The 25,872-nt window shown below is 40.0% G+C and overlaps 1 protein-coding gene across 2 annotated transcripts in view; it reads right to left on the bottom strand.

Annotated features, from left to right (window-relative positions):
* Tmem185a (transmembrane protein 185A) overlaps positions 1-24,765 on the bottom strand; it is a 36,030-nt gene extending 11,265 nt beyond the window's left edge. Inside the window, exons 1-4 of one of the 2 annotated variants that reach the window (XM_042680418.1) lie at positions 24,567-24,764; positions 8,844-8,930; positions 6,147-6,323; positions 3,754-3,961 (exon numbers count right to left, since the gene is read on the bottom strand). In XM_042680418.1, coding sequence (XP_042536352.1) covers positions 3,754-3,961; positions 6,147-6,205 — 267 coding nt within the window. In that variant the 5' untranslated portion in view covers positions 6,206-6,323; positions 8,844-8,930; positions 24,567-24,764. Of the gene's footprint in view, positions 1-3,753; positions 3,962-6,146; positions 6,324-8,843; positions 8,931-24,566 lie in introns of both variants that reach the window. The other variant, XM_042680417.1, reaches the window with a different exon arrangement.
* Between the last annotated feature and the right edge of the window lie 1,107 nt (positions 24,766-25,872).

Here is a 25,872-nt window from a genome sequence, read left to right as displayed (position 1 = left end):
GTAGAGAAGAAAGGAAGTAGAGGAGAGACAGAGAGGAGAGGGGAGTGGTGAGAGGAAAAGGAGTGGAGAAGAGAGAGAGGAGGGGTGAGGAGATACGGGAGAGGAGAGCAGGGAGAAGAGGGAGAGGAAAAGCAAGAAGATGCAAGGACAGGGTGAGGAAATGAAGAAAGCGGAAGGGGGATGGGGAGGACGAGGACAGGAGGTGAGGCTAGAAGAATAGGAGAGTAAAGAGGGGGAAAGAGGGTAGATGAGAGGGATAACGGGAGAGTATGAGAAGGGAGAGGAGAGGAGAAAGGGAAGAGGGAAAAGGGGAGAGGAGAGAGAGATGAGAATGAGAGGGAAGGACAGGAGAAGGGATGAAGGGAGAGGAGAAGAGGTAGAGGTAAGAAGACAAGGGAAAGTGAGAGGAAGTTCAGAAGTGTGGAAGAAGAGCAGGAGGAAATAAGAGGAAGGAAAGGGAGAAACAGAGAGGGAAAACTGGAGAGAAGAAACAGAAGAGAAGAGAGAGAATACCCATGCTCTCTGGCTTTCTCCTTCCTTTTAATTCCATGTAGGTGCCAGCCTATGTGTGTGGTAAAATCCTCACAGACATGGCCTGATCTCAGTGCTTTCCATAGGGGTCAACAAGGAAAATTAACCATCATAGGCTTCACATTAAGAGAAGTGAAGGCAGTGCCTCTGGTGTCAGGAAATGCTCAGCAGTGACCAGAGCTTCAGGGCGGCCTGCTGAATACGTGGCCCATGGCAAGTATGCCAGGTAGTGGGAAGTCCACCGGTGAGCAGCGAGACAGCATGACTTCTGATCAAAGGCTGGAAAGGGACTCACTGTCCCTGCTTTCTTTTATTTTGCAGATGACAGACAGTAAACTTGATGGGGTGATTGTGGCTAAGTTCCTCACCAAATGCTGACTCTGACAGGTCCCCAAAGAGGAAGGTAAAGAACAAGAAAAGACGAATAGAGGCAGAGGAGGCAAATGGCTCTAGAAAATGGGGAGCTGTCAGTATAATAGAAGAGGGAACTGAGCTGAACCAGCCCAAGGAGCATCAGCTCAGGGCTACTAAAACTTGCTCCCATTATATACCCCCAAGAAGGTAAGAGAGACTTCTGTTTCCTAATCGTGCTTCTCGTGAAAATTTGATACTCCCAATATTTTGTAAATAATAAACAGTATATCTACCTCGGTTTCTCATTCATAAAAAAGTAAGATTTTCTTCACGCCAATCTTCAAACCTGTTTTCATCCCTTGGAGGCCAGCAAGCTATAGTTAATACGGTTAATATGTGGTCTGGCTGCAGCTGGTGACCATAAACTTGGGGCCCAATCCATGCATCATGTGAATTTCATCACCAACATGTAGTAGCAGCTACAGGAGAGCAGGGCAGAAATGTACCTGGACTTGTGAAGGATCAGGGAACTGCAGACAGACAGGAGGTACATCCCTCTATATTCTCCTGACCCACCAAACACACCTACAACATGGCTTTCCACCAGGTCCAGAGGAGTAGTCCTCCCTGCCTCATTCAGAGGCAAACCTTACCTGTTGCTCTGGGTCCGATTCCCTCCAACTCACAGGGTCTTGCTCCACCACTCTTCCTCTCTTTGGGCACCTTCCTTTTAAAACTGCACCTGGGGTCATGGCTCACTCTCAACTCCTAAGTCCCTTCCAGTCCAACAGCAAGCATTCTCCTTCCTCTACTCTGCTCTATATGATTTAGAACAAGGCATCAATAGTCACCCCTACTTATCCACAGGGGATATGCTCCAAGACTCCTAGAGGATGAACTCCCAATCCTTTAAGTACTATTTTTGCCCAGATCATACCCACCAATGATAAAATTGAATTTATAAATTAGGCAAGGGAGGAATTAGTGACAGCAATCATAAAATATAACAACTGTAACAATATACTGTAACAAAAGTGATGTGAGGGGCTGGGAAGGTGGCTCAGCGGTAGAGCGCTTGCCTTGCATGCATGAGGCCCTGGGTTCGATTCCTAGCACCACATAAGCAAAAAGAAAAAAGCTGGAAGTGGCGCTGTGGCTCAAGTGGTAGAGCGCTAGCCTTGAGCTGAAGAGCTGAGGGACAGGGCCCAGGCCCAGAGTTCAGGCCCCATGACCGGACCCCCCCCCCCAAAAAAAAAGTGATGTGAATGTGGTCTCTCTCTCTCTCCCCAAACATCTCACTGCACTGTACGGTGTCTTTTCAGACAGCAATTGTCCAGGTAACTAAAAGCATGGAAAGCAAAACCACAGATAAAGGGGACTATGCTTCTAGTTCTTCTCTTAACCCATTACCACACAGCTGTGGGCCCTTATCTTACATGCTGTAAAATACACAAGCTTTGGAGGCAGGGAGACTTAATGAACCAATTATCTTTTCTGGAAAAAAGCTGTGCCTGACTCACATGGTTGCTGAGAACACTGAATTAAGACACTGCTCCATGTGAACTGCCTCTCCACAAAGTAAGTAGACAATAAATACTACCCACAATTATTTTCATTACTACTATTACTAGTCCTGAAGTTGAATTCATCTGTGTAGCCCCTATTCTTAGGCAAAAGAATGTGTGGCATAGAATAAATACACAATAAATACTGAAGAAATGACACATTAGCATAAGACAACCAAGAACAGATGTGGAGCCAGATCACGGGGTGTGTGGTGGTGACAGTTAATTTTGTCTTTTTTTTTTTTTTGGTTTTGCTGGTCCTAGTGCTTGAACTCTGGGCCTGGGTGCTGAGCTCCTTTTGCTCAAGGATCATGCCCTACCACTTGAGCCACAGCGCCATTTCATACTTTTTTTTTCTGTGATTAATTGGAGATAAGAGTCTCACGGACCTTCCTGCCTAGGCTGGCTTCGAACTGTGATCCTCATATCCCAGCTTCCCAAGTAGCTAGGATTATACGTGTTAACCACAAGTGCCCAGCTGAGTTAGTTTTATACATCCATTTGACTAAGTATATTACCTAGTTATTTAATGGAACAGTAAGGTACATCCTGCTGTGAAGGGACTGGCTTTACACAAAGGAAATTACCCTTGAAAATGTGGCGTGGGTGGGCTTCTTTCAATCAGTTGAATGATCTAAGTGCAAAGACTAATAAGGTTCCTTGGTGAGGAAGATATTTAGCATCAGAATTGCTGCATCAACTCCTGCTGACTCTGCAGCTTATCTGCCTGTTTGACACTTCTCAAACTTACTAGCCCCATAACCATGAGAGTCAGTTCCTTAACAGTTTTTTTTTTACATCTACATGCCTACCTATCCTATTGATTCTTTTTTTCTGGAGAAGCTTGATGGATATAGGTGGACTGGAAAGACAGAAGCTAAAAGAAGGCTGATGTCCTAGGGAGAAAATCAAGAAAGAGAACCATTTATTCTACTGTCATTTGTTTCCTTATATAGCATGAGCTAGGGTTAAAGATCAATCTGTTCCTAACAAAATGCAAGAAAATGACATTAAAATCACTGTTTAGGCTGGGCGCCAGTGGCTCACGCCTGTAATCCTAGCTACTCAGGAGGCTGAGATCTGAGGATCACAGTTCAAAGCCAGCCAGGGCAGGAAAATCCATGAGACTCTTATCTCCACTAAACCACCAGAAAACCAGAAATGGTGCTGTGGCTCAAGTGGTAGAGCGCTCACCTTGAGCTGTAGAGCTGAGGGACAGTGCCCAGGCCTAAAGTTCAAGTCTCACGACTGACAAAAAAAAATTCACTATTTAGAGAACATCCTTAAAGACACCAATTCTCACCTCTAGTGACCTGTCATGTCGAAAGCCCCAGACACAAGCAGCAACAGACACAGGGGAAACAAAGAAGAGTGGCATGAAGACCAGAAGCCAGAAATGGCTTCCTCTCTCAATTCTGTCACAGACCAAGACTTCAAACATCAGCAGCAGCAAATGGATGCCCACAGCAATTAGCATGGCTTTAAACTCCACACATGTTTCTCCTTCTGCTCTAAAAAGTGACAGAAGAATGAAAACATCTTTAGTTCAGACCTTCTGCTGTAAACAAGCAATCCACAATAATACCAATTCAAGTTGGCACTTTGAATTTTACTTGGAAATTTGACAAGAAACAGAAGAAAATGAGGTAGAAAGCTACCTTTACCTAATCTTTAACAGGCAGTCTTCTTCCATCACACTCCCTTATCTCTCTCTCTGACATTGTGGTCTCATGCCTCTATCTCTTGAACCATACCCCCAGCCCTTTTCTGTGTTATTTCTCTGGATAAGGTTTCATGTTTGTGCTCTGGGCAAGCCTCAAACTGTACTTTTACATAGCTGGAACTATAGACATGCCACCACATCTGGCTAATTGGTTGAGATGGGAGTATCACTAACTTTAGGCCCAGAGTGGTCTCAAAACCATAATCCTACCAATCTCTCTCACAAGTAGATGGGATTACAGGCATGAACTACCATGCCTAGCCCAACATCCATGTCATTCAATCATCAAAAAAAACAGTATATAAGAAGAAATAAATGCAAGCCAAGTGCTGGCACAAAAAATATTGTCTCTATTGTTACAATCCAATAAATATCTCTTAAATCTCATGATGTTCATATCACAATAAATTCAAAACCATATAAATCACATTTCATGCAATGCTGTAATAATTGCTAGCTTTCTGTATGACTATGGGATATAGTCAATAAAGCACGGTAACACTGCAAGGTCCGACTTTAAAATGTAAATATATATATGCATATATAGTTTTAAAAAATATTTCCTTTATTTCATTAGGATGAATTAAAACCTGCAGATGAAAGACAAAGAACAAAAGAGTTAATATTGTGTACAACACAATTAGTTATAACTGCTGTTTAAATATCATCAGGAACTTAATAGGCTATTAACTTAAAAATAAGGCCACAAATGAGAACATTGCTTTATAACACATTTACAAATCTATAAAGGCCTACAATGTTCACTGAAATTACAAATGAACATTTCTGAAATACCATTCGAATGGTCAGTCCACATGAGCTCGAGAAAGAAGTTATTCCCAAAGGACCTAATAGCATTTTACTAGTTAATAGGACCTTCCTTAATTTAACCAAATACATAGTTCCTTTCCTTACGCATCTTGAGTAAGGGAAAAGATTTTGAATCAACAGAGAAACAGATAAAATAGCTTTTAAATATCAATCGATGGAAACTAACATATTAACACTTATTGAGGAACAAACACAAAAAGAAAAGAAGTACTTCTATACAGGCAAACAATCTTTCAGGAAAAATAATCTAAGAATTTCAATCGCTATCTATGTATGAATGGTCCTTAACTATTAAGTCTCTTTGTGTAGGTATTTAAAGACCCTAGGTTCATTGAATAGCAATTTCTATTTTTAATAATGTATTTACAATAAATGAAAAATTTTTAAAGTTGAGGTAGGCCTCCAACATCTACACTCTTCCCATATGAGCAGCCTCATGAACCTCCCCCTATCCTGCCCACTGGCCTACTGGGCACTGCTTCACTCCTTATCTTAATGGTAAAGGTTTCGAAAAGCCCATTTTGCAGTCCTCTGCACCCTGCTATCATGTAGTTTATAACCCTTGGGGAGAGAAGGGAAAGACGTCCATAGAGTTCAGCAACACTGAACCCTCTGCCTTGTTTCTCAAAGCGCCGCCTTCTGTGTCAGCAGCTGGTTCTTAATTTTCCGTATTCTCCAGCCACAGTCCAAGGCACTTACAGGCTTCTGAAGACCACTCTGCCTCCTGACATCACTTCCACTCATAAAAACCCAGGACTGGAGAGTGGAGCCATGGGGACTCCAGTTCTAAAAAGTAAAGTGGGGAAAGATCCCTCAGGGTCAAGGCTGGAAGAACACAGTAATTTCATGACTCTTAGTCTAGTACAACCTAATCAGTCTGTATTTGGGATATATTTTAGATCATGTGTGGGCATTTGTGGGCTGGCTGAGTTCTGAATCACTGAAACATTGCTTTTAAAAGAAAATACATATTGATAAAAACATGTCTTGAAAAAAATTGAAGAGATCTGTTTGCCTTTACAACACTTCTTGTAAAACCCCAAATAGGAAGAAAAGAAAATGATTCAATTTTTCATGAATGAGAGAAAACAAGATATTGTTCCCTAAGGATAGAGCTCAGAGGATTTTAAAAGTAACCTTACCGATATTGAGGATTTCGTGCCCAGACTCCAGTTCCAACTGAGGCTCCAACAATGACCATTAGCTTCCACAACCATATTGGGGCAAAGACAGCCCAATAACTCCACTGAATGATGCCATCCAGACGAAGGGCAAGCAGCACAGAGAATAGCAGCAAACAGGCATAGATGAGGAATTTACTAGGAGAAAAAGAAAATTACTCAAGAAGATGCATTTTTACAAACCTCATACTTAAATAGAGAGGGATAAAAGCAGTATTTTTCATCTCATAAAAACCCACTAATTCACTGGGCACCAGAGGATCACATCTGTAATCATAGCTACTCAGGGGTTGAGATCTGAGAATTAAAGTTTGATGCCAGCCCAGGCAGAAAAGTCTGTGAAACTCTTATGTCCAATTAACTAACTACATAGTGGACATGTGGCTCAAGTAGCAGAGTGCTAGCCTTCAGCAGAAATGTTAAGGGCCGGCACCCAGGTCTTGAGTTCAAGTCCCAGTACCAGAACATAAAAATAGGAAAGGAGGGATTATTACTATAAGCACGACTAATAATTACAAGTAAAGGACACTATAAGCTACTTTATTGTCAAGGTAATTCAGTGGCGAAAGTATTATACATAGTGTAAAATTTGCCCTTTTTATTGTACGTTCTTCTGAATTTTGACAGATACATATACTTGTGTAAATGCTGTCGAAAGATACACATGTAGAGCAGTCCTGCCACTGCACCAAAGTCCTTGCTGCTGGACCAGCTAGAAAAATGCACCTTGACTGTTAACTTCACAGTACATACAAAAATTCCTGCCACATGGATGGATCACAAACCTAAATGCAATACCTCAAACTATAAATAGTAAACACTATTTGCAAGCTGAGCATAGGCAAACATTTCTTAGATGTGATATAAAATTGTACTTCTTCAAAATTAAAAACTCTAAAATGTAAAGTTAAGAAAATGAAAAGCTAAGCTACAATCAGAAAAAAACATATTCTAAACCTATCTAAAAAGTACCTGTATCCAGTTTATAAGAACAAGTTTGACAACTTCACAACTTTTAAAAAAATTTTAAATGGGCAAACATTACAAAGGGATACATCATTATAGAAAATATACAAAGAGTTACACAAGCACAAGAAAATACGACCAGTAGTTCCATCACTAAAATTTTACTGTATGCCAATCATACTCACAACAAGATAAAATTATACAATCACTGGAAGGGTTAAAATTAAAATGGCTGACAGTAGTGCAAGGGCCAAGAGGGAACTGTAACTCTCATATACGCTAGTAGGAACACAAAATAGTAGTCACATTCAAAACCATGTGAGCTGTTCCTTATAAAGTCCTAACTTTATTGCCCAGCAATCCCACAACCAGCTTTTTACCAATGAAAAAGGGAAATAATAACTCAAAGGCTTGTAACCAAATGCTTAAGTCATGAAAATCACTAAAAACAACCCAAACGTATATAACATAGTGAATCATTAAACCGTGATACAACCATTAGTGAATCGTTAAACTGTTTGTGATACAACCATTCAGTGAAATGCCAATCTGCAGTAGAAAGGAACAAACTAGAGCTGCACACAACATGAATGGACCTGAAATACACGATCCTAAGTAAGATAACAATGAAAACACAACATACAACTTCATTTATTTGATACTCTGAAAAGACAAAACTTTTAGACACAGAAAATAGCAGTGTAGTAACTAGTGGTTGTGCTGAGGGAAATCTGAGGAACTTTTCTGCAGTGGCAAAACTCTTCTATATCTGGATGGCATTTTCATATTTGGGTCTATCAAAACTCATACAACTATATAACAAAAAGGGTTAAATTAGGACTGGGAAGGTGGCTCAGTAATAGAGTGCTTGCCCTGCATGCATGAGGCCCTGGGTTCGATTCCTCAGCACCACATAAACAGAAAAAGCTGGAAGTGGCACTGTGGCTCAAGTGGTAGAGTGCTAGCCTTGAGCTGAAGAGCTGAGAGACAGCACCCAGGCCCAGAGTTCAGGCCTCACGACCGGCAAAATAAAAATAAAAAGGGGGCGGGGGTAATTAAATCTAATGTATCTATTGATATACCTGCACATGTATGTAACAAAATCAGCACCTAATATTTATTGAATGTTTATAGAATGTCAGACACTAATCTGTTCATCAAGCATGATATCACCTACGGCTCAAGGCAAACCTATGAAAAAGGCACTACAATTATTTCCATTTGGGGAAATAAAAATTCCAAGCCAGGTGCTGGTGGCCCATGCCCAGAATCCTATCTATTCAAGAAGCTGAGACATGAGGACCATGGTTCAAAGCCAGCCTGGGCAGGAAAATCCCTAAGATTCTTATCTACACTTAATCACCAAAAGGCTGGAAGTGGAGTAGTGGCTCAAGTGGTAGAATACTAACCTTGAGCAAAAAAGCTAAGTGATGCACCCAGGCCCTGATTTCAAGCCTGAGTACCTGCACAAAAACAAAAAGAAAAGAAAAAAGAAAGAAAATTACATTCCACAAGAAAATAGAAGCTTAATTTTTAAAGGCTTGTCCAAAGGCTCATGGAGTGGACATTCAAACTAAACATCTACTCCAAAGTCATTTTAATTGAGTACTAGGCTGTATTGATTTCACACTGATAAACATGGTTAGAAGAACATCTATGTAAGTAAATATACACTGAACACTTCATAGTTACCTCTTCTGGGGAAGATTAACAATGGTCTTTACATGCTTTTGCTTGGCATATCTTAGTTTTCTTCAAGGTCCAAGTAATACTTTTACACTGAAAAAATGACAGGAAGCTTCAATTGGATAAAAGTAAATAGATGTTGTAGGAGATGGAATGTACAAAATTAAACTCAGAGGCAAACCTCAAATGAGAGTAAAGAATATTATCATTGAATGGGTTTCTAATTATTATATATTATCACTATTTTATTATTAAATGTTATATTTTAATGCATTCTATATATTATATACACATATAGTTATATATAGATCTTGTGTCATTCATAAAATCAGGTCATCATTTGCATCTAATAGGAGATTATAAAATAATGGCTATGAAAAGTGCTTTCAATAAAATACTACAATATAGTTTTGTTAATTCCTAGTATCAGGACTCCTTGACACTCTTAAAAATTAGCCCATTACATGAGCAAGGTAATGAGTATATTTCTTATCCCCTCTGTACGGTACTTCCACAATAAAAAAAAAACTCATTAACAAAAAAAAAACAACAACTTTGTAAGGTTAAAAAGAGGGAGAGATGTAGAAATAAAGACAAAGTAATGGTGTAAATACAATCAAAACACATACATAGGTACAAAAATTGTCACCATGGAATCTCTCATTTTGTACAATAATATATACTAATAAAAATATTTTTAACAAAAAAATTAGCCCAAAGAGCTTTGTTCATAGCAGTTATCCCTACTGATATTTATCAGATATCCAAGTAGCTATTAAAAATTACTAATTAAAAGTAACTGATTCTACCATTTTGCTATTGTGAACAGTGCTGAAATAAGCATGGCTATTGCTTAATACACCACTGCTTCACACTCAATAGTAATATGGCGGGGTTATAAGGTAGGTCAACTTTAGCAGGATACAAAATCAACATACAAAAATTGGTAGATTTGCTGTATACTAACAATGAATAATCTGAGAAAGAATCAGAAAAACCACCCCATTCATAATAGCCTTAAATTGAACACAATCAATACTCATTAAAGTCCAAATGTTATTCAACAGAAACAGAAAAAATGATCCAAAATTTTGTATGGAAGAATGAAAGACTCAATCACAAGTAAAAATAGCAATACTGGAGTGAATTTATCACAATAATAGACTAATTACACTACAGAGACAGTTTTTTAAGCATGATAATGATATAAAAACAGACACAAAGAGCAATATAACAGAGTTGGAGACTCAAAAATAAAACCGCATGGCCACAACCATCTAATTTTTTACAAAGAAGCCAAAAATTACATACTGGAGAAAAGATAGCCTCTTCAACAAATGATGCCAGGAAAATGAGATGGAGGCAGAAGGAAACTTGACCTCTATCGTCACCCTGTCCAAAACCTGAATCATTTTCCTTCAAGTAGCAGGTTCTGTTCTGCCATTTTCAAAAGAAAACCCTAACAGGAATAACCACGCACTTGTCAGCTAGTTGTCCTTCAAATAAAAATAGTACTCCATGAAAATAGCAGCTTCAAACTGAGGTACAGAAGTGTTTTTCTTTGACTCAAAACGTCCCACATAAGTATGCAGCAGACTTCCTATTATTCCCATTCGGTCACATGGGATATTAAAACTTGATGTATATTTAAAGGTCAAAGTGAATATGAGGATTAATATTTATTTTTTCTGTTTGGAAGCAGAGATTTTCAAAGGTGTGTTTTGTTGTACAATCCCATGATAACTAGTGTAGTTGGCAGCACTGTCCTGATTCATGTCTGGTTAGCTGCTGTTTGACCCACCACTACCTTTGCCAATTGTTGACACAGAGAAAATGTCAAAGGAAATCGTAGCATTATTATGAACATAAATTTGACCTTATAGATCAATGGAAAATATCCCAAGGTCCTCTAGGGGTCTATGAAGAAGTCTAAGTCAATTCAAAGAGAGACTTTTACAAGATGTCACAAAGAATAAGACAGCTAACACTGAATGATGTCAGGGTAAGAATGACTTCATTCTTTAGATTTTTGGAGAAGAATAGGACTCGTGGAGTAGGAGGTACAAAAATTAAGAAAAGGATTTATAAAACACAGTAAAGAGCACAGACAACTTTGTTTTCACTACTTAAAGTACACGAGGTGTTCCAAAATTGAGAAAATCAGAACCACTTTATCAAGAAAAATCTATGGTTATCCATATCTTTAGCCAAAAAAAGTCCTTGAAAACAATTTCTAAAAGCAATCACTGAACTGAAAAATTAGCTGATATAAGGATGATAGATATGAGACTCAGATAACAGGCAGAAGTAAAACTCTAAGAGTTCTGTAACAAATAAATGGAAGGATAAACATTGGAGCCAAATTTATTGTCTTCTGCAAAAAAGAGTTTTCTTAATAAGAGAATAGGGAAGTTAATTTAAACAATAGATATACCAGAATATTTTAAATGTTAGAAAAGTGCTTATCTCAAGGTTTTTGCCATAATTTCAAGGGAAACTAAGAGTTTTAAGTCTACTACATGAAAAGAAAAAAGAAACAAAAAGGAAACAAGAGGATCCTGGAAGAGGACAAATAATGATATGAAGTGGAATTTGTGACTTATTTACTAGAGTTAGAAGAACATAAATGGGTTGCATGGCCCTAGTGTTTATTTCCTGTATGCTGCCATACAAAACTACCAGAAAAGCCAATGGCCCAAATTTCTTAGCTCAGGAGGTCAGATGTTCAGTATGTATCTCACTCAGCTAACTTGAAGGTGTCAACAAGGCTTCTGCATTCCTTCTGAATGCTTTGAAAGAATGTTTTCATGCCTTTTCTAGCTTAGATAGGCTGCCACATTGTTTAGCAGCCCTTTCGTCCATCTTCAAAGTCAGCACTGGAGAGTTCAGTCCTCCTCATCCTGAAACATTCTCACCTTTTCTGTCTCCTGATTATATGAGAATTAGAAAATTTAACTCCATCTGCTACCACATATCTCCATATTTCGAGAAATAAGACATGGTATATTTGGGAAGGCCAATTCTTCTGACTACTGCTGTTCTATAAAAAGGAGAAAACAAAGGTCACTCAGGTAGCTGGTGGCTCACACTTATAATCCTAGCTACTCAGGAGGCTGAGATCTGAGAGCTGTGGCTTGAAATCACCAGTAGCAGGAAAGCCTGTGATACTTTTTTCCAAATAACTACCGTAAAGAGGCAGAAGCAGAGCTATACTTCAAGTGGTAGAGTGCTACCCTTGAGTGAAAAAGCTCAGGGACAACACCCAGGTCCTGAGTTCAAGCTCCAGGATCAGCACATACACAAAAAGAATAAAAGAAGGGATATACATATGTGCAAGATAGATTATACTCAGTAAAGAGTGGAAGCAGACAGACTAGAGACAGCAAAGAAGCAAAGAATTAATACTTATTAGAAAGCACTTATTGTAGAGCTGGGAGGATTATAACTTAATGTTAGGTTCCTTCTTAAATAAGGATTAAGGCTAAAATACAATGCTATTGCAGAATATTTACAACACAAATAAAATATTACAAATCTCCTTGGTTGCTGCCAAAACAAAAGTCAGAGAAAAATGTAACCATTCCAAAAGTTTAAATAAAGTAAAAACTGAACAAAACTGCAAAAAGAAACTAATGAACAGTGTTTCTAACAAATTTAGGGAAAAGGTAGCAAGTCAAAATATGGAAATAAAAAACTAAAAGCAGAAGTATATATAACATTATATTATAACCCTCTCTCTTTCTCTCTCTCTATATATATGAATGAAGGGAGAAATCAGGAGAACTGTAGTTCCAGGCCTGCCTGGGCAAAATCTTAGCAAACCCTCAATCTCAATGAACAATCAAGGTGTGGTGGTACAACCCTAAAATCCCAGCTTCTGGAGGTATACAGGTAAGAAAATCACTTTTCAAGGCTGGCCTTGGGTAAAAATTAAGAGATAGCAAACACAAAGTCTTCTTCTTTTTTTCCTTTTTAGATTTTCTTTTATTTATTTTTTATTGTGAGAATACCGTACAGAGGAGTTACAATTACATGGGCAAGATAACGAGTACATAAATCCAAATCAAAGTACTACCAAATTTAAGAAAAAAAAGACAGACAGACAGACACAAACACAGACACAGACACAGACACACACAGACACAGACACACAGACACAGACACACACACACACACACACACACACACACACACACACCAGCTAAGGAAAACTTACTGTTTCTTCAAAAAGTAGTCGAAATTTAAAGTACATAATGCATATATATACATACATATACACGTTATTCTTTAAATTTGGGGGGAAAGAAATTTTATCTCAATTAAACTAAAATATTTCATAGCTAACTTTTTATTTGACTCAGTAACAAGTAAGAAATACAAAGCGTGACTGGCAAGAGTAACACAGAGGCAAGAAAACTTTTTTTTAAGTCTAGTTAGAGCCTAAACTACTTTGAATTATTTTCCAAAAAACAGACGAGTGTCCCAGTACAGGTTTTCCTTAATTCTCTACAAACTAGAGGTTCAACTCATGATGCTCTAGACTTAACCACTACTTCCAGATTTGGGGGGATTTTTTCCAATTATATCTGTCTCTGTTGCTTTCTTGTCACTACAACAATATACCCCAGATTGGGTATTTTCTAAAGAACAGAAGTTCTGGAGGCTGGGAGGTCCAGAAGCATCGCACGGGCATCTGTGTGTGCTCAGCATTGGGTGAGGACCTACTTGCTGCTGTATCAAACATGGTGGAAGGCATCACATGGGAAGACAGGGCAAGCTGCCAGCTTGGGTCTCTCTTCCTTTTCGTATAAGACACTTATAGCACAGCAGAGTGTGTCTTATAAGGTCATGGTGTCTTATAAGGTCATGGGTGCCCCACCCACATGAACTCCTCTAATCCTGGTTACTTCCCAAAGGAAGTAGTAGAACCTTGGGCTCCACTTCCAGATACCACTGACACATGACTATTTGGAGGATACATTGAAATCATAGAATTCTTCTCTTACCCCCTCCCCAAATTAATGTACCTCACACAATGCAAATTACATGCATTCTATCCCAATGGCCCCCCAAAGTCTTAAGTTATCCCAGTATCAACTCAAAAGTCCAACTGTAACCCCTCTGTACATCACTTTGACAATTATATATATATATATATAAATAAAATTTGGACATATATATATATATATATATATATATATATATATGTCCAAAGTTTCATCTAAGTCAGACATGGGTGAAACTAAGGTATGACTCACCTTGAGGAAGTTACCTATAAGCCTGTCAATCTAAACAAGTTACCTATTTTCAAAATACTGTGGTAAGACAAGAATAAAACAGCCATTTTAAAAGGTGTAAATTAAATATAAGTCCAAAACCCAATAAAGCAGAAATTAAGCGCTGACTATAGAATTATCCTTGACACCACATGCTGCTTTAACAAGTAGCGTAAGCTACACTTGGGGCTGCTTGGGCCCTAGCTGGAATGTCAAAGAGCACTATGCCAGAATTGGAGGAGCAGAGATTCAAAGTGGTCCTAGGCAGTAAGCCTGTGGCCAGTGCTTTACGTTTGACTCCTAAAACCATTCTGTCCTCTTACACTTGTGGGTCTGTGATGGGAAAAGAAGCCTTAATGATCTTGAAAATGTCATTCAAGTCTTTCTCCTATTGTCTCAATAAGTCACCCAATCTGAACCTGGTCTACTTAGCTAACAGTCATCTGTCCACGCTCTTGGTTTCCTCTCCAGAAAAATGCTCTTTCATTCTCTATCACACTGTTACACAGAATTTCACAAATTTAACTAGTCACTTTTAATTATAAATTGTCTTTTAGTTACCTTTTGCTCTCTCTATTCACTTTGACAAATGTTCATGCAATAACCTAAATACCTTGTTGCTTAGAAATTACTTCCACTAAGCTGGCTGCTGGCAGCTCATGCCTGTACTATAATCCTAGCTACTGGGAAGTCTGAGATGTAAGGATCACGGTGTGAAGCAAGCCTGGGCAGGAAAGTCCCTGAGACTGTTATGTCCAATTAACTAGCAAAGAAGCTGAAGGTGGAGCTATGGCTCATGTGGTAAAGCACTAGCCTTGAGTTTAAAAGCTCAGTGACAGGAGCCAGGCCCTGAATTCAAGCTCCAGGTCTGAGACACAAAAAGAAATTACTTCCACCAGATTAACATCATTTATTACTCTTAAATTCTGCATTCTATAAACCCCTAGGCCATGGATACAACACAGCCAAGTTCTTAACAACTTTGTAATGGGATGGTCTTCTTACTCCAGGTTCCAAAATCCTCAGCTCCATTTGAGATCTTATCAGGTTTTGAAAGGTCTTTAGTGTTCACAGGTCTACCAACATTCTAGTCAAGTCCAGGTAATGTGTAAGATATCACAGACTTTGCCTACTCTTCTCCTGAGCATTGAGCAGAATTGTCCTTAACACTGCATTCTCAGCAATACAGAATTTCTCTAATATTTGAGTCAAAACTGTTCTAGCCTATAGATATTACTTAGTTCCAAAGCCACTTCCACATTTTTAGGTATTTGTACAGCAATGCTTCACTCCTGACACAAAATTTCAGTTCTAATAACTTCCATTTAGGATAACTTACCTAAGCATAAGGGAGAAACTGATTTCTTATTTCAGATGCTAGTCAAAATTCTCTTATACTTTCAGGAACATAGAACGGGCCTTCTTGCTGCACCATAATATAGAAGAGAGGCCAGGCACCGGTGGCTCACGCCTGTAATCCTAGCTACTCAGGAGGCTGAGATCTGAGGATCACAGTTCAAAGCCAGCCCTGGCAGGAAAGTCCATGAGACTCTTATCTCCAATAAACCACCAGAAACCAGAAGTGGTGCTGTGGCTCAAGTGGTGGAGAACTAGCCTTGAGCTGAAGAGCTGAGGGACAGCGCCCAGACCCAGAGTTCAAGCCCCACGACTGACAAAAAAATAAAATTATACACACACACACACACACACACACACACACACACACACACACACACACACAGAGGAAGATAGGGCAAGTATGCTAGCTTGGATCTCACCACTTATAAAATCATTAATGCCATGATTAGTACTCTATTCTCATAATCCTATTTAATCGTAATTGTCTCTCAATGGCTCTACTTTCAAATACTATTACCTTATTAATTTGAGGGGGGGTCTGATCATGGGGCCTGAACTCTGGGCCTGGATGCTGTCCCTCAGCTCTTCAGCTCAAGGCTAGCGCTCTACCACTTGAGCCACAGAGCCACTTCTGGCTTTTTTTTCTTTTTGCCTATGTGGTGCTGAGGAATCGAACCCAGGGCCTCATGCATGCAAGGCAAGCCATCTACTACTGAGCCACCTTCCCAGCCCCCTACCATATTAATTTTTGGATTAGGTTTCCAACACATGAAATTTGGGAGGAAACAAACTAGCGATATCTTAAGAAAGACTTACCTATGAATCAATAATGTTAGTACATTATTAGTGAGTAGTATAACATGAACTAGACCCTATAGTTTTCTGCTCAGGCTAAAATTACTTTTGCTCAATTTGATGGGGAGAAGAACAGAGGGAATGTAGCAAAAACATTACCTCTGTATAAAAGGTCTAATATTTGTTTTGTACAAATCAAAAAATTGCAGCTGAAAGCTGGCTGCCAGTGGCTCATGCCTGTAATTCTAGCTACTTAGGTGGCTGAGATCTGAGGATCAAAGTTTGAAGCCATCCCAGGTAGGAAGTCGATGAGATTCTCATTTCCAATTAACCACTAAACATCCAGAAGTAGAGCTGTGGCTCAAGTGTTAGAGCTCTATCCTTGAGCACAAAAAGCTCAGGAACAGCACCTAGGCCCTGAGTTCAAGCCCCCAGTACCAGCACAAAACAACTGAGATCTGAAAGCTGGAAGTAGAGACATTGGCTCAAGTGGCAGAGTGCTAGCCATGATCAAAAAGGCCAAGCAAGGGCAAGAGTCCCTAAGTTCAAGCCCCAGTACCAGAAAAAAAAGCAAAATGTAGCTGGACTCTTTAGATCCATCAGGCTTCTCTACTGGATGCTGCTGGCTTGACTGAAGCCTGTACAAATGCACAGATACACACACACACACACACACACACACACACATCTATGGCTTGATGTAATGGCTCCAATTGGCATACTAGTAAACTGATATTTTCACAAACTGTTAAAAATGGACTATACTTCCTACACTGGGCAGAATGTTGCTAAGCAAATTTAAAATTTTGAGCAGAAAACTTAACTGGCTTTAATTTGAAAAGACAAAAAAGTTTAATGGCACATAACTAGTAGATATCTTTTAAGAGTACAAAATAAGTTATTAAAAAGCACAAAATCCAAATGAAACCAAATCAATCTTAAGAAAGAATAGAAAGAGCCCACACTAGTGGGTAGATGCACTTCTAAGTTCCTTATCTGCCATTTCTCACTCTGTGGTTTTAGGTGAATTATTTCCCCAAAGTTTATCTAGTTATTTCTCATGCACTCAGTAAAGTGGTATATGAAAGCACTGGGTGAATGATATAATGAATCTATTATACAATTTAATTATTATAGTTCTGGTAGTATTAGGAAATAGGAAACTGTCATACTGTTGTAACAATCTCATTTAGAAATCATTTTTCTCACTATGAGTTCGCAGGAAAGGATGGATTAATTATTAGTTATAAAGTATCTATCTCCAGAGTTCAATTCACAGCTTTTATTTGAAATTCTAGTCAGCATATACAAATATGGACCAGGATCAGGTAAAGCAATTAGAAATCTCTAACGTCAATGTAAGTAAGATTAACTCCCATAGTCTTAGGAAATGAACACTCCTCCAAAATCTTCTGCCTTTCCCCAAAAACAAGGACTTTGTATTAGTACATGTCTCAATTTGAGTTTTACCCAACATCTATTCATTCAACACACTTAGCACCTCAAAATCCTGGCCCTTGAACAGCAGCCAAGAAAAGAAACACATGCAGCTATCAAAGTAGTAAGAATGCTAATTTCAAAAGCATAAGTTTTACACTTGTATTGCTTTAAGTAGCCCCTTTGGGAGGCAGTGAACTGAATTCCACTATGTCATTGCTTAAACCATCTTTGGATCCTTCCTCATAGAATTGCCTTGAGAGCCTGCAGGCTATTATTTTGAATATCCAAAATGGTGCCAAACCTTCCCCAAGAGTGGATTTCAGTTTTGTAAACTGCCCAAAGTCAGCCCCAGCCAAGTGTAGTGAATAAGATACATGATCAAATCAGGTGGCAGTATTTTGATTCAAAATACTACGTGATTATAATATAATGAGACAGATTTTCTTACATGAGTTGTAAAACCGGTTCTAAAGGGAATTTCAGATGAGTAACAAGGAATATGAGCAATGGAATAGGTGTGTGTGTATATACATCAATATCATATATTATAACATTATATAAACCTAATATATATATATGTGTGTGTGTGTGCATACATGTGGATATGTGTACAAACATATATTTGTATATACAGATATTTGTGTATATATATATTTGAGGAAACTAGAATATTATAAAATATTTTTTAATTTAGTTCTCTGAATAACATTCCTTATTTGGATACACAACCTCATATTTAAGGTCTGTTTTATTAATCATTTACAATTCATGAACAGAATGTCTCCTAGCATCCTGGACTTGCTATGGGAAGAAAAGGCTGTCACTAAATGAGAGAGGCAGCACTGACTAGGTTGATGGAGCCCAGATTTCAAAATACTGACCTGAATTAAAATCCTGACTTGGTTCCTTACTGCCTATGTGACTTTAGGGAAGTCATAAGCTCTCTAAAATTCTCTAAAATGAGGCTGATATCTAACTTGTAAGGTAGTTGTAAAAAGAAGAGACAATGATGCTGGACACCAGTAACTCATGCCTGTAATCCTAGCTATTCAAGAAGCTAAGATCTGAGGATTGCAATTCGAAGTCAGCCTGGGTAAGAAAGACCATGAAGCTCCCATCTCTAATTAACTACCCAAAAACCTTGAAGTAGAGCTGTGGCTCAAAAGATAGGAATGAAAAAGCGCAAGGACAGTGCCCAGGCCTTGAAGTCAACCACCAGGACTAACACACACACACACACACACACACACACACACACACACACACACACACACACACACACACACACACACACACACACACACACACACACACACACACACACACACACACACACACACAGACAGAGTAGACACAATGCATACAAAGTTTATATGTTGTGTCTAGCACAAGGTAGGTGCTCATTAAGTCATAGCTATGAATAATAACCATCAACCAGTAAATCCAAGATAATTTTCTAACTACAGGTGGCTTAACATGGCAGAACAGAAAAGCCATCATTTCAGTAATGAGTAGTTCATTAACAGTACTGACAATACATTCATGCTGACCAAGAATTCATCATCAACTAGGTTTGAACACTGAAAAGGGGCTACATCCCTTCTATTCTTGTACTCAGAGCACCAAGCATATCTCTTCGCACATGGTAGGAACCTGGGAGCTGTTCCATGAATGATGCTTTAAAGATAATTTACAAAACACAAAGGTCAGGTAGCTGCCTTTTATAATCAATCAAATTCAACAATCACATTTATTTTTGCTGATTTCAAATAAAAGAAGATAATTTATATAATCCACAGAATGGTTTCAGAAGAGGTGATACATACATATTGACAAATGTCAGGCACTGATTGCTCACACTTATAATCCTAACTATTCAGGAGGCTGAGATCTGAGGACCAATAGTGGAAGCTACTCTGGGCAGAAAAGTCTGAGAGACTTTATGTACAATGAACCAGCAAAAAAACATAGAAGAAGAAAAAGAAGAAGAAGAAGAGGAGGAGGAGGAGGAGGAGGAGGAGGAGGAGGAGGAGGAGGAGCAGGAGGAGGAGGAGGAGGAGGAGCAGGAGGGAGGAGGAAAGCAAATACTAGAGGTGTGATTCAAGTAGTAGAGTGCCAGTTGTGAGCAAGCCGAATAACACTATGAGGCTCTGAGTTCAAGCCCTGGTGCTGGCACACACATAAAAGAAGTTTCAAACACACTGACCTCATCAGTCCTCCATGCTCACTCAAGTTTCATTATGAATACCTCAGAGAGGCATTTCTCAATCTTTTCCTCCTAGTCCAGCACACCTGAGAGAAAGCTCTCACAGCCTTCCAGTGCTGCCTGGCTAGAGGAGCTAAAGGACTTCTGGTCCTCTGTTGTTTACTAAGTCAACAATTCCTTGAGAGTGGTAGAAAATCCAAGATCTTGGGCTAAAGACTTAAATTTCTTCTTCTCTGAAGGAGAAATAACAATTGCCAATATACAAATGAAGATATGTTCAACATCTTTAGCCATAAAAGAAATACAAATCAAAATAACATTAAGATTCCACCTCACCCCATTTAGAATGGCCATTATCAAGAAAACTCATAATAACAGAGGCTGGCAGGGATGTGGCCAAATGGAACACTTACTACACTGTTGGTGTGAATGTAAACTTGTTCAACCAGTCTGGAAAGCAGTATGGAGGTTTCCTCAAAAGACTAATCATAGAGCTTCCATATGACCCAGCAATGCCACTCCTTGGCATTTCTCCAAATGACTAGAAACAAGACCACACTAAAGCGACCAGCACAACCATGTTCGCTGCAGAATTATTTACCATAGCTAACATATGGAGCCAACCCAGATGCCCCTCAGTAGATGAATGGATCAAGAAAATGTGGTATATACACACAATGGAATTCTATGCCTCCATCAGAAAGAATTACATCGACCCATTCATAAGGAAATGGAAAGACTTGGAAAAAATTACATTAAATGAAGCAAGCCAGACAAAGAAACACAGCCTGCAGAGTTTCTCTCATTCTAGAATATGCCTATGATATTCTTAGCAGAGGATTACAATAGCTCATATGACCATATAAAATGAAGCTTATCAAAATGAACTCCAAGAAATGGAAACAAGAGGTTTTTATAATGTACTGTTTGCAGTTATTTCTTTTTCCTCACCTTTTATTCCCTTTGATTTATGCCCTGTTGTCACTGTTTTTGATTCAGTACCCTTTGTCTTGTATATAAGTTTATCTGATTTGGGGAAAGGAAAGGGAAATAACAGAAATGTCTGGACAAAGGGTAACCAATGCAACAGTGATACTCACTAGACACTATGTTGTAAATGAACTTTACAACTTGGGGGGAAGGAGGAAGAAAATGGGGAAGAAAATGAGGGACGCTAACACTCATCAAAAAGAAATGTACGTCCCGGTACCAGTGGCTCACGCCTGTAATCCTAGCTACTCAGGAGGCTGAGATTTGAGGATCGCAGTTCAAAGCCAGCCTGGGTAGGAAAGTCCATGAGACTCTTATCTCCAATAAATCACTAGAAAACCAGAAGTGGTACTGTGGCTCAAGCGGTAGAGCACTCGCCTTGAGCTGAAGAGTGCAGGGACAGCTCCCAAGCCCAGAATTTAAGCCCCATGACCGACAAAAAAAAAAAAAAAGAAGAAGAAGAAATGTACTCATTACCTGACTTATGTAACCGTAATCCTTCTGTACATGATCTTTACAATAAAAAAAAAAAGAAAGAAAATCTAAGATCTTGGGATATTGTCCTGGGTACCTGTTGAAAGCCACCAACTCCTAGATCCCTATCTCCCAGGAATGTCCAGGAATCATATTCTATGTATAGAGTTCATAAGCTGTTAAGGAAGCCTCAGACATTAAAGAAAGAACTTCTTTGTGGGTCCAGAATATCAGTCAGTACGTCTTAACATCTATAACTAAAAAGCAGTTAGAAAAGAAGTTCATAATCAACCGGTTCTATTGCCAGATGGAAATAGGTAGAGGATAAGCTGGCAGCCCTACACAACTGTTAACACTGTGAATCATTTTCTGTCACTGCAGTTTCCACAGTCTTGGCAATACTGCAGCAGGTTCTGATTCACCAAGACCTGAAATTAGGAATGAAGATCTTGAGCCACAACCTGGCTTGGGAACTACCAAGCTTTGTGACACATATGTGATTTCCAAGATAAAGGCAGCCATTGATTGTTCTTTTAGGCTCTGGAGAGTTATTTACTCATTCATTTCACAAATATTTACTGGGCCAGCTATTATCTCATATGCACAAATTACAATAATAATAGCCTTAGCCCTACATCATGGTAAGGGTAGGGGAGAGAGGAATAAATCAAGTAAAACAGACAAATGCAGGGCACAAATAAGTGGTATAAAGGCAGTCTATGGCACAAAAACACGGAATAATGGACCTGTTGGGTAATTCAGAAAGGCTTTCATGAATTAGAACCTAGTGAGCAGAAATCTTAATGATAAATAGGAGTCAACTAGCTCAGAAAGCTAGCTCAGAAAGAAGGGAAATATTCCCAATAAAGTGAAGAGTGTGTTTGGAGATCCTGGGGTAGAAGAGTGGTTATGAATTGTCTCAGAATTAAAGGCAAGAAACAAGGCAGCAGCAGCAAGGTATTTCCCTCGACATCCATAAGTTTTCTGTCTAGCTGACTGAAAGGCTCTTCTAAGGCAAAAGCACACTGTCAAAAATAAGATGTATCCAGACATGAAACACCATCAGATAAAACCAACTCGCCAATATTACTCATTCAATATCTTCTTGAAACATCTGTAAAGTGCCACTGCTCTCCCATTGGCAACTCTGAATCAGGAAAATGACATAGTTAAAAATACCTTAACCATTTTAGGTAGAAGACGCATTTTAACCAGGTATAAATCAGGTACAGATAAATATGTTGGTAATTCTTATAAATCTGTTCAGCACAGAATATACTAGTATGGGGAGGAGGGGGGGAAACAGGCTAAGGAAAACATGGTTAAAGGTTTTAACAGTACAGTACTATTTTTATGTCATGACTGTTAGCCTGAGAGATTATTAGATCTATCCTATGGCAAACAAGTTAGGGAACTTTCTGTTTGTAAATCATTTGCAGTCAATCATTAATTCAGTCTCACTAGCCTAGTGAGGGATTATACTCAGTCTACAGATTAAATAGATAAGTGGGTTACCCAAGGACATAAAACAAATTTAGCTTTTACATATCTTTCTCATTACACTCTCGGCAAACAATGAAGACACACAAGGCATGTCCAGCTCCAACTGTTCCCTTGCAAACCAAGCTCAACTCCAACAAGCAGAAGGGAAAGGCAATATAGTTAGTTCTCTGGTGTCTACTCTAAATAAATTCCTCTCTGCCAGAGTACCTTCAATGCCAACAATGATAATGACTGCACAGGGAAAGGAGATTGGCACACAACATTAGAATATGAACTCAGAGGAATAAGAGCACCTTGGAAATCACAATAGCTCATAGCTTAAAATGTCACCAGCTGACATTGATCAAAGTGCTTATTAATTTGCATGTCGAATTGAAACTCCTTTGTACAACAGTTAAAGATCATAAAAAAAAATAAACAAGTCATCATCCCTAAGGAGACTGCACCCCTAACACATGCACATTCTTCCAAGAGTTTGTTTCATTCCCAACAAGCAGCCAAGATATGTTCTCACAGTTCAGCACTGTACTGTTCAGGAAATCATCTATTTACAGGCCCCTTTTTACTCACATGATGGGAATGCCCAGCATCTGAAGTACCTAGCATGGGACTTAGAACACAAATGGTTTACAGTGTTCGGCTACCTACTTGGTAATAACAGAAACAGATACCCTCTCCATTGAGTAGAGGCCTTAAGAGATGTATTTGACCAATTCCTTATATTATAGATGGGCCTAAGAAGGGCAGAGAATCATCTGGTTTCCTATGGCCTGATCTCCAATTCAGGTCTGTTGGCTCAGTTTGTTTTCATAGGCATTTCAAAAAGTGCCTACTATGTACTGCAGACCAGGTGGATAGACAGAAGGTGCCAGAAAGGGAGAAGAGAGGAGGTGGGTTCTACTCCAGAGAGCTCACAGCCTAGGGAAGAAAGGAGTTTTAGAAGAGTTGCACAAGTGCAAGTGTATAGACTTGATTCCTTAGCTAGACTTTTCTCCTCACAGTCGACTGGATGTTCTCCATCTGGAAAATAAGGACAGCAATTTCTACTTCCTGCAAATAACGTAGCCAAGACCGGTGGGAAACATGTGTGTAGAATATTATCACATTCATTTCCCCCCCCACCCCATGCATTATGTAAGATACGGCCATACCCTGACACACACATCAAGGATCTCAGAATGTTTCACACATCAGTTCAACAACAAATCGAGCAAAAAAGGGATGGGCACAAACTGCAGGAAAACCTCAAGGACTGATGGGCTGGAGGAAAGAGCTGGCTGGGGTCAGGGATAGGGGCATCGGACCAAGGGACTGGCCTTCGCACCGAGAATGGGAAGTGAAACTGGAAGTCGAAACGATGGGAACGAGTGGGGTAAGTCGGGATCCCACGGAGGGTGGGCAGGCAGAGAGCAATAGGCTTCCTGTGGGGAAGGACGGGACTCCTAGCTGGGCGACTTGGGCCGTGGCCGGGTGCTGTTAGTTGACGCGGGAGGAGCGCGCACACAGCCAAGCGCAGAGGCCCTAAGCTTAGCCCGAGAGCCGCTGGTCCCTATCAGGAGGGTCAGGAAGGGTCCTCGCGCTGCAGCATCTCAGCCGCCTCGCCTCCCCGGAACCCGAGCCCCAGCTCGCGCCCAAGTCCTCCACCCTCCGGTAGTCCTGGAAACGCGGCCAACGCCAGAGCCTCACCTAGGGTTGAAGTCCTGGAAGAGGCCCCTCAGGTTCATGGCGGAGAACTTCACGGTTGCGTCCGCCTCTTCCCCCCTCCCCCCGCGCCGCGCAGCCTGCGCGTTACAGCGGGGTCATGGTGCCAACGCCACCGCGTCCCCGACGACAACGCCGCCGCCCCAAGAAACCTGAGCCGCCTCGCGGGCGCGCGCCCGCGCGCGCGCACACACACACGCACACATACACACACGCGCGCACACACACACCCCGCCCCTCCTTGTGGGCTTCCGTAGAGCAACTGCGCATGCGCCCTGAGCCCCTCCCTGAGCTCTCGGCCTCGGGGATGGGCGTTGTTCAGTACTCCAGCTGTCAGCAGAGTACACAGTGGGGAGGTGGAGCCAGGGAGATAGAGACGACCCGGAGTGGAGAACCGCAGAAGGATGCTCACTGGGTGAAGGCGGAAGCACTCCACCTAGTAATCCCGCCACCCTCCCCTGTAAGGTCTTCAAGACACCTGTCACCTGGCTTCAAGCTGCTTTCTGGAGTTTTCTCCTGAAACAAGTGAATCTTGGGGCAGGCAAGTTATGGCAATGGGTAAAATGTTGCATTTTGTTGATCTAGCTCAAACCTCACCTTTCAGATCTCTTCGGAAAGCCACAGTTTGTGTACCGACTTGCTTTCCACACCTCAGACATCCAGATTCATTTGCAATCTGAAACTCACATTACACTGAACTAAAATAATCACCTCTCCATCCGACTGAATTCTCCTGGGTTTTTGCTCTCCATGAGCAGAAAGCCTATTGATGGGGATGCATAAAGTGGGCATGTGGAACCTACCTTTTTAAACTCCTGCCTGGACTTTGTGGTTATCTTATCTCAGATCGCTTCTCCATTACCTATCACCCTGCTTACAAGTGCCAACTTCATCTTCCTTGAGTGAGTCAACTTTACTAATCCTCACTTATTTTCTTCTGCAAGAGAGACACAATAAATCACACTCTACCAGCGTCTTAAGAAGATTCAAGGAGAAATGACCTAACACACTGGCTGCTGTATACTAGGTGTCCAAAGAATGCTCCTGCTGTTTGATGCTCTTTCAAATGCCAACCCCATAAGAACTCCATTGGTTTATTTTTTTTGGAATCCAAAAACAGTGCAACCTCATAACAAGTGACCTAGTCTATCATCATCATTTTTAGTTAAGAGTTTTTCATGAGCACAGCAATACTTTAAGTATTAAGGTAGTATCACAATGTATAGTAGTCATACTTTATTACAACAGTTTCATGACTGGCAATATTAATACTAGTTAGCCTCAAGGAAAA

This window comes from Dipodomys spectabilis, unplaced genomic scaffold, assembly GCF_019054845.1.
Source record: "Dipodomys spectabilis isolate Male_0828 unplaced genomic scaffold, ASM1905484v1 ptg000060l, whole genome shotgun sequence".
Lineage (NCBI taxonomy): Eukaryota > Metazoa > Chordata > Mammalia > Rodentia > Heteromyidae > Dipodomys > Dipodomys spectabilis.
This window is presented reverse-complemented; position numbering and strand designations above follow the sequence as displayed.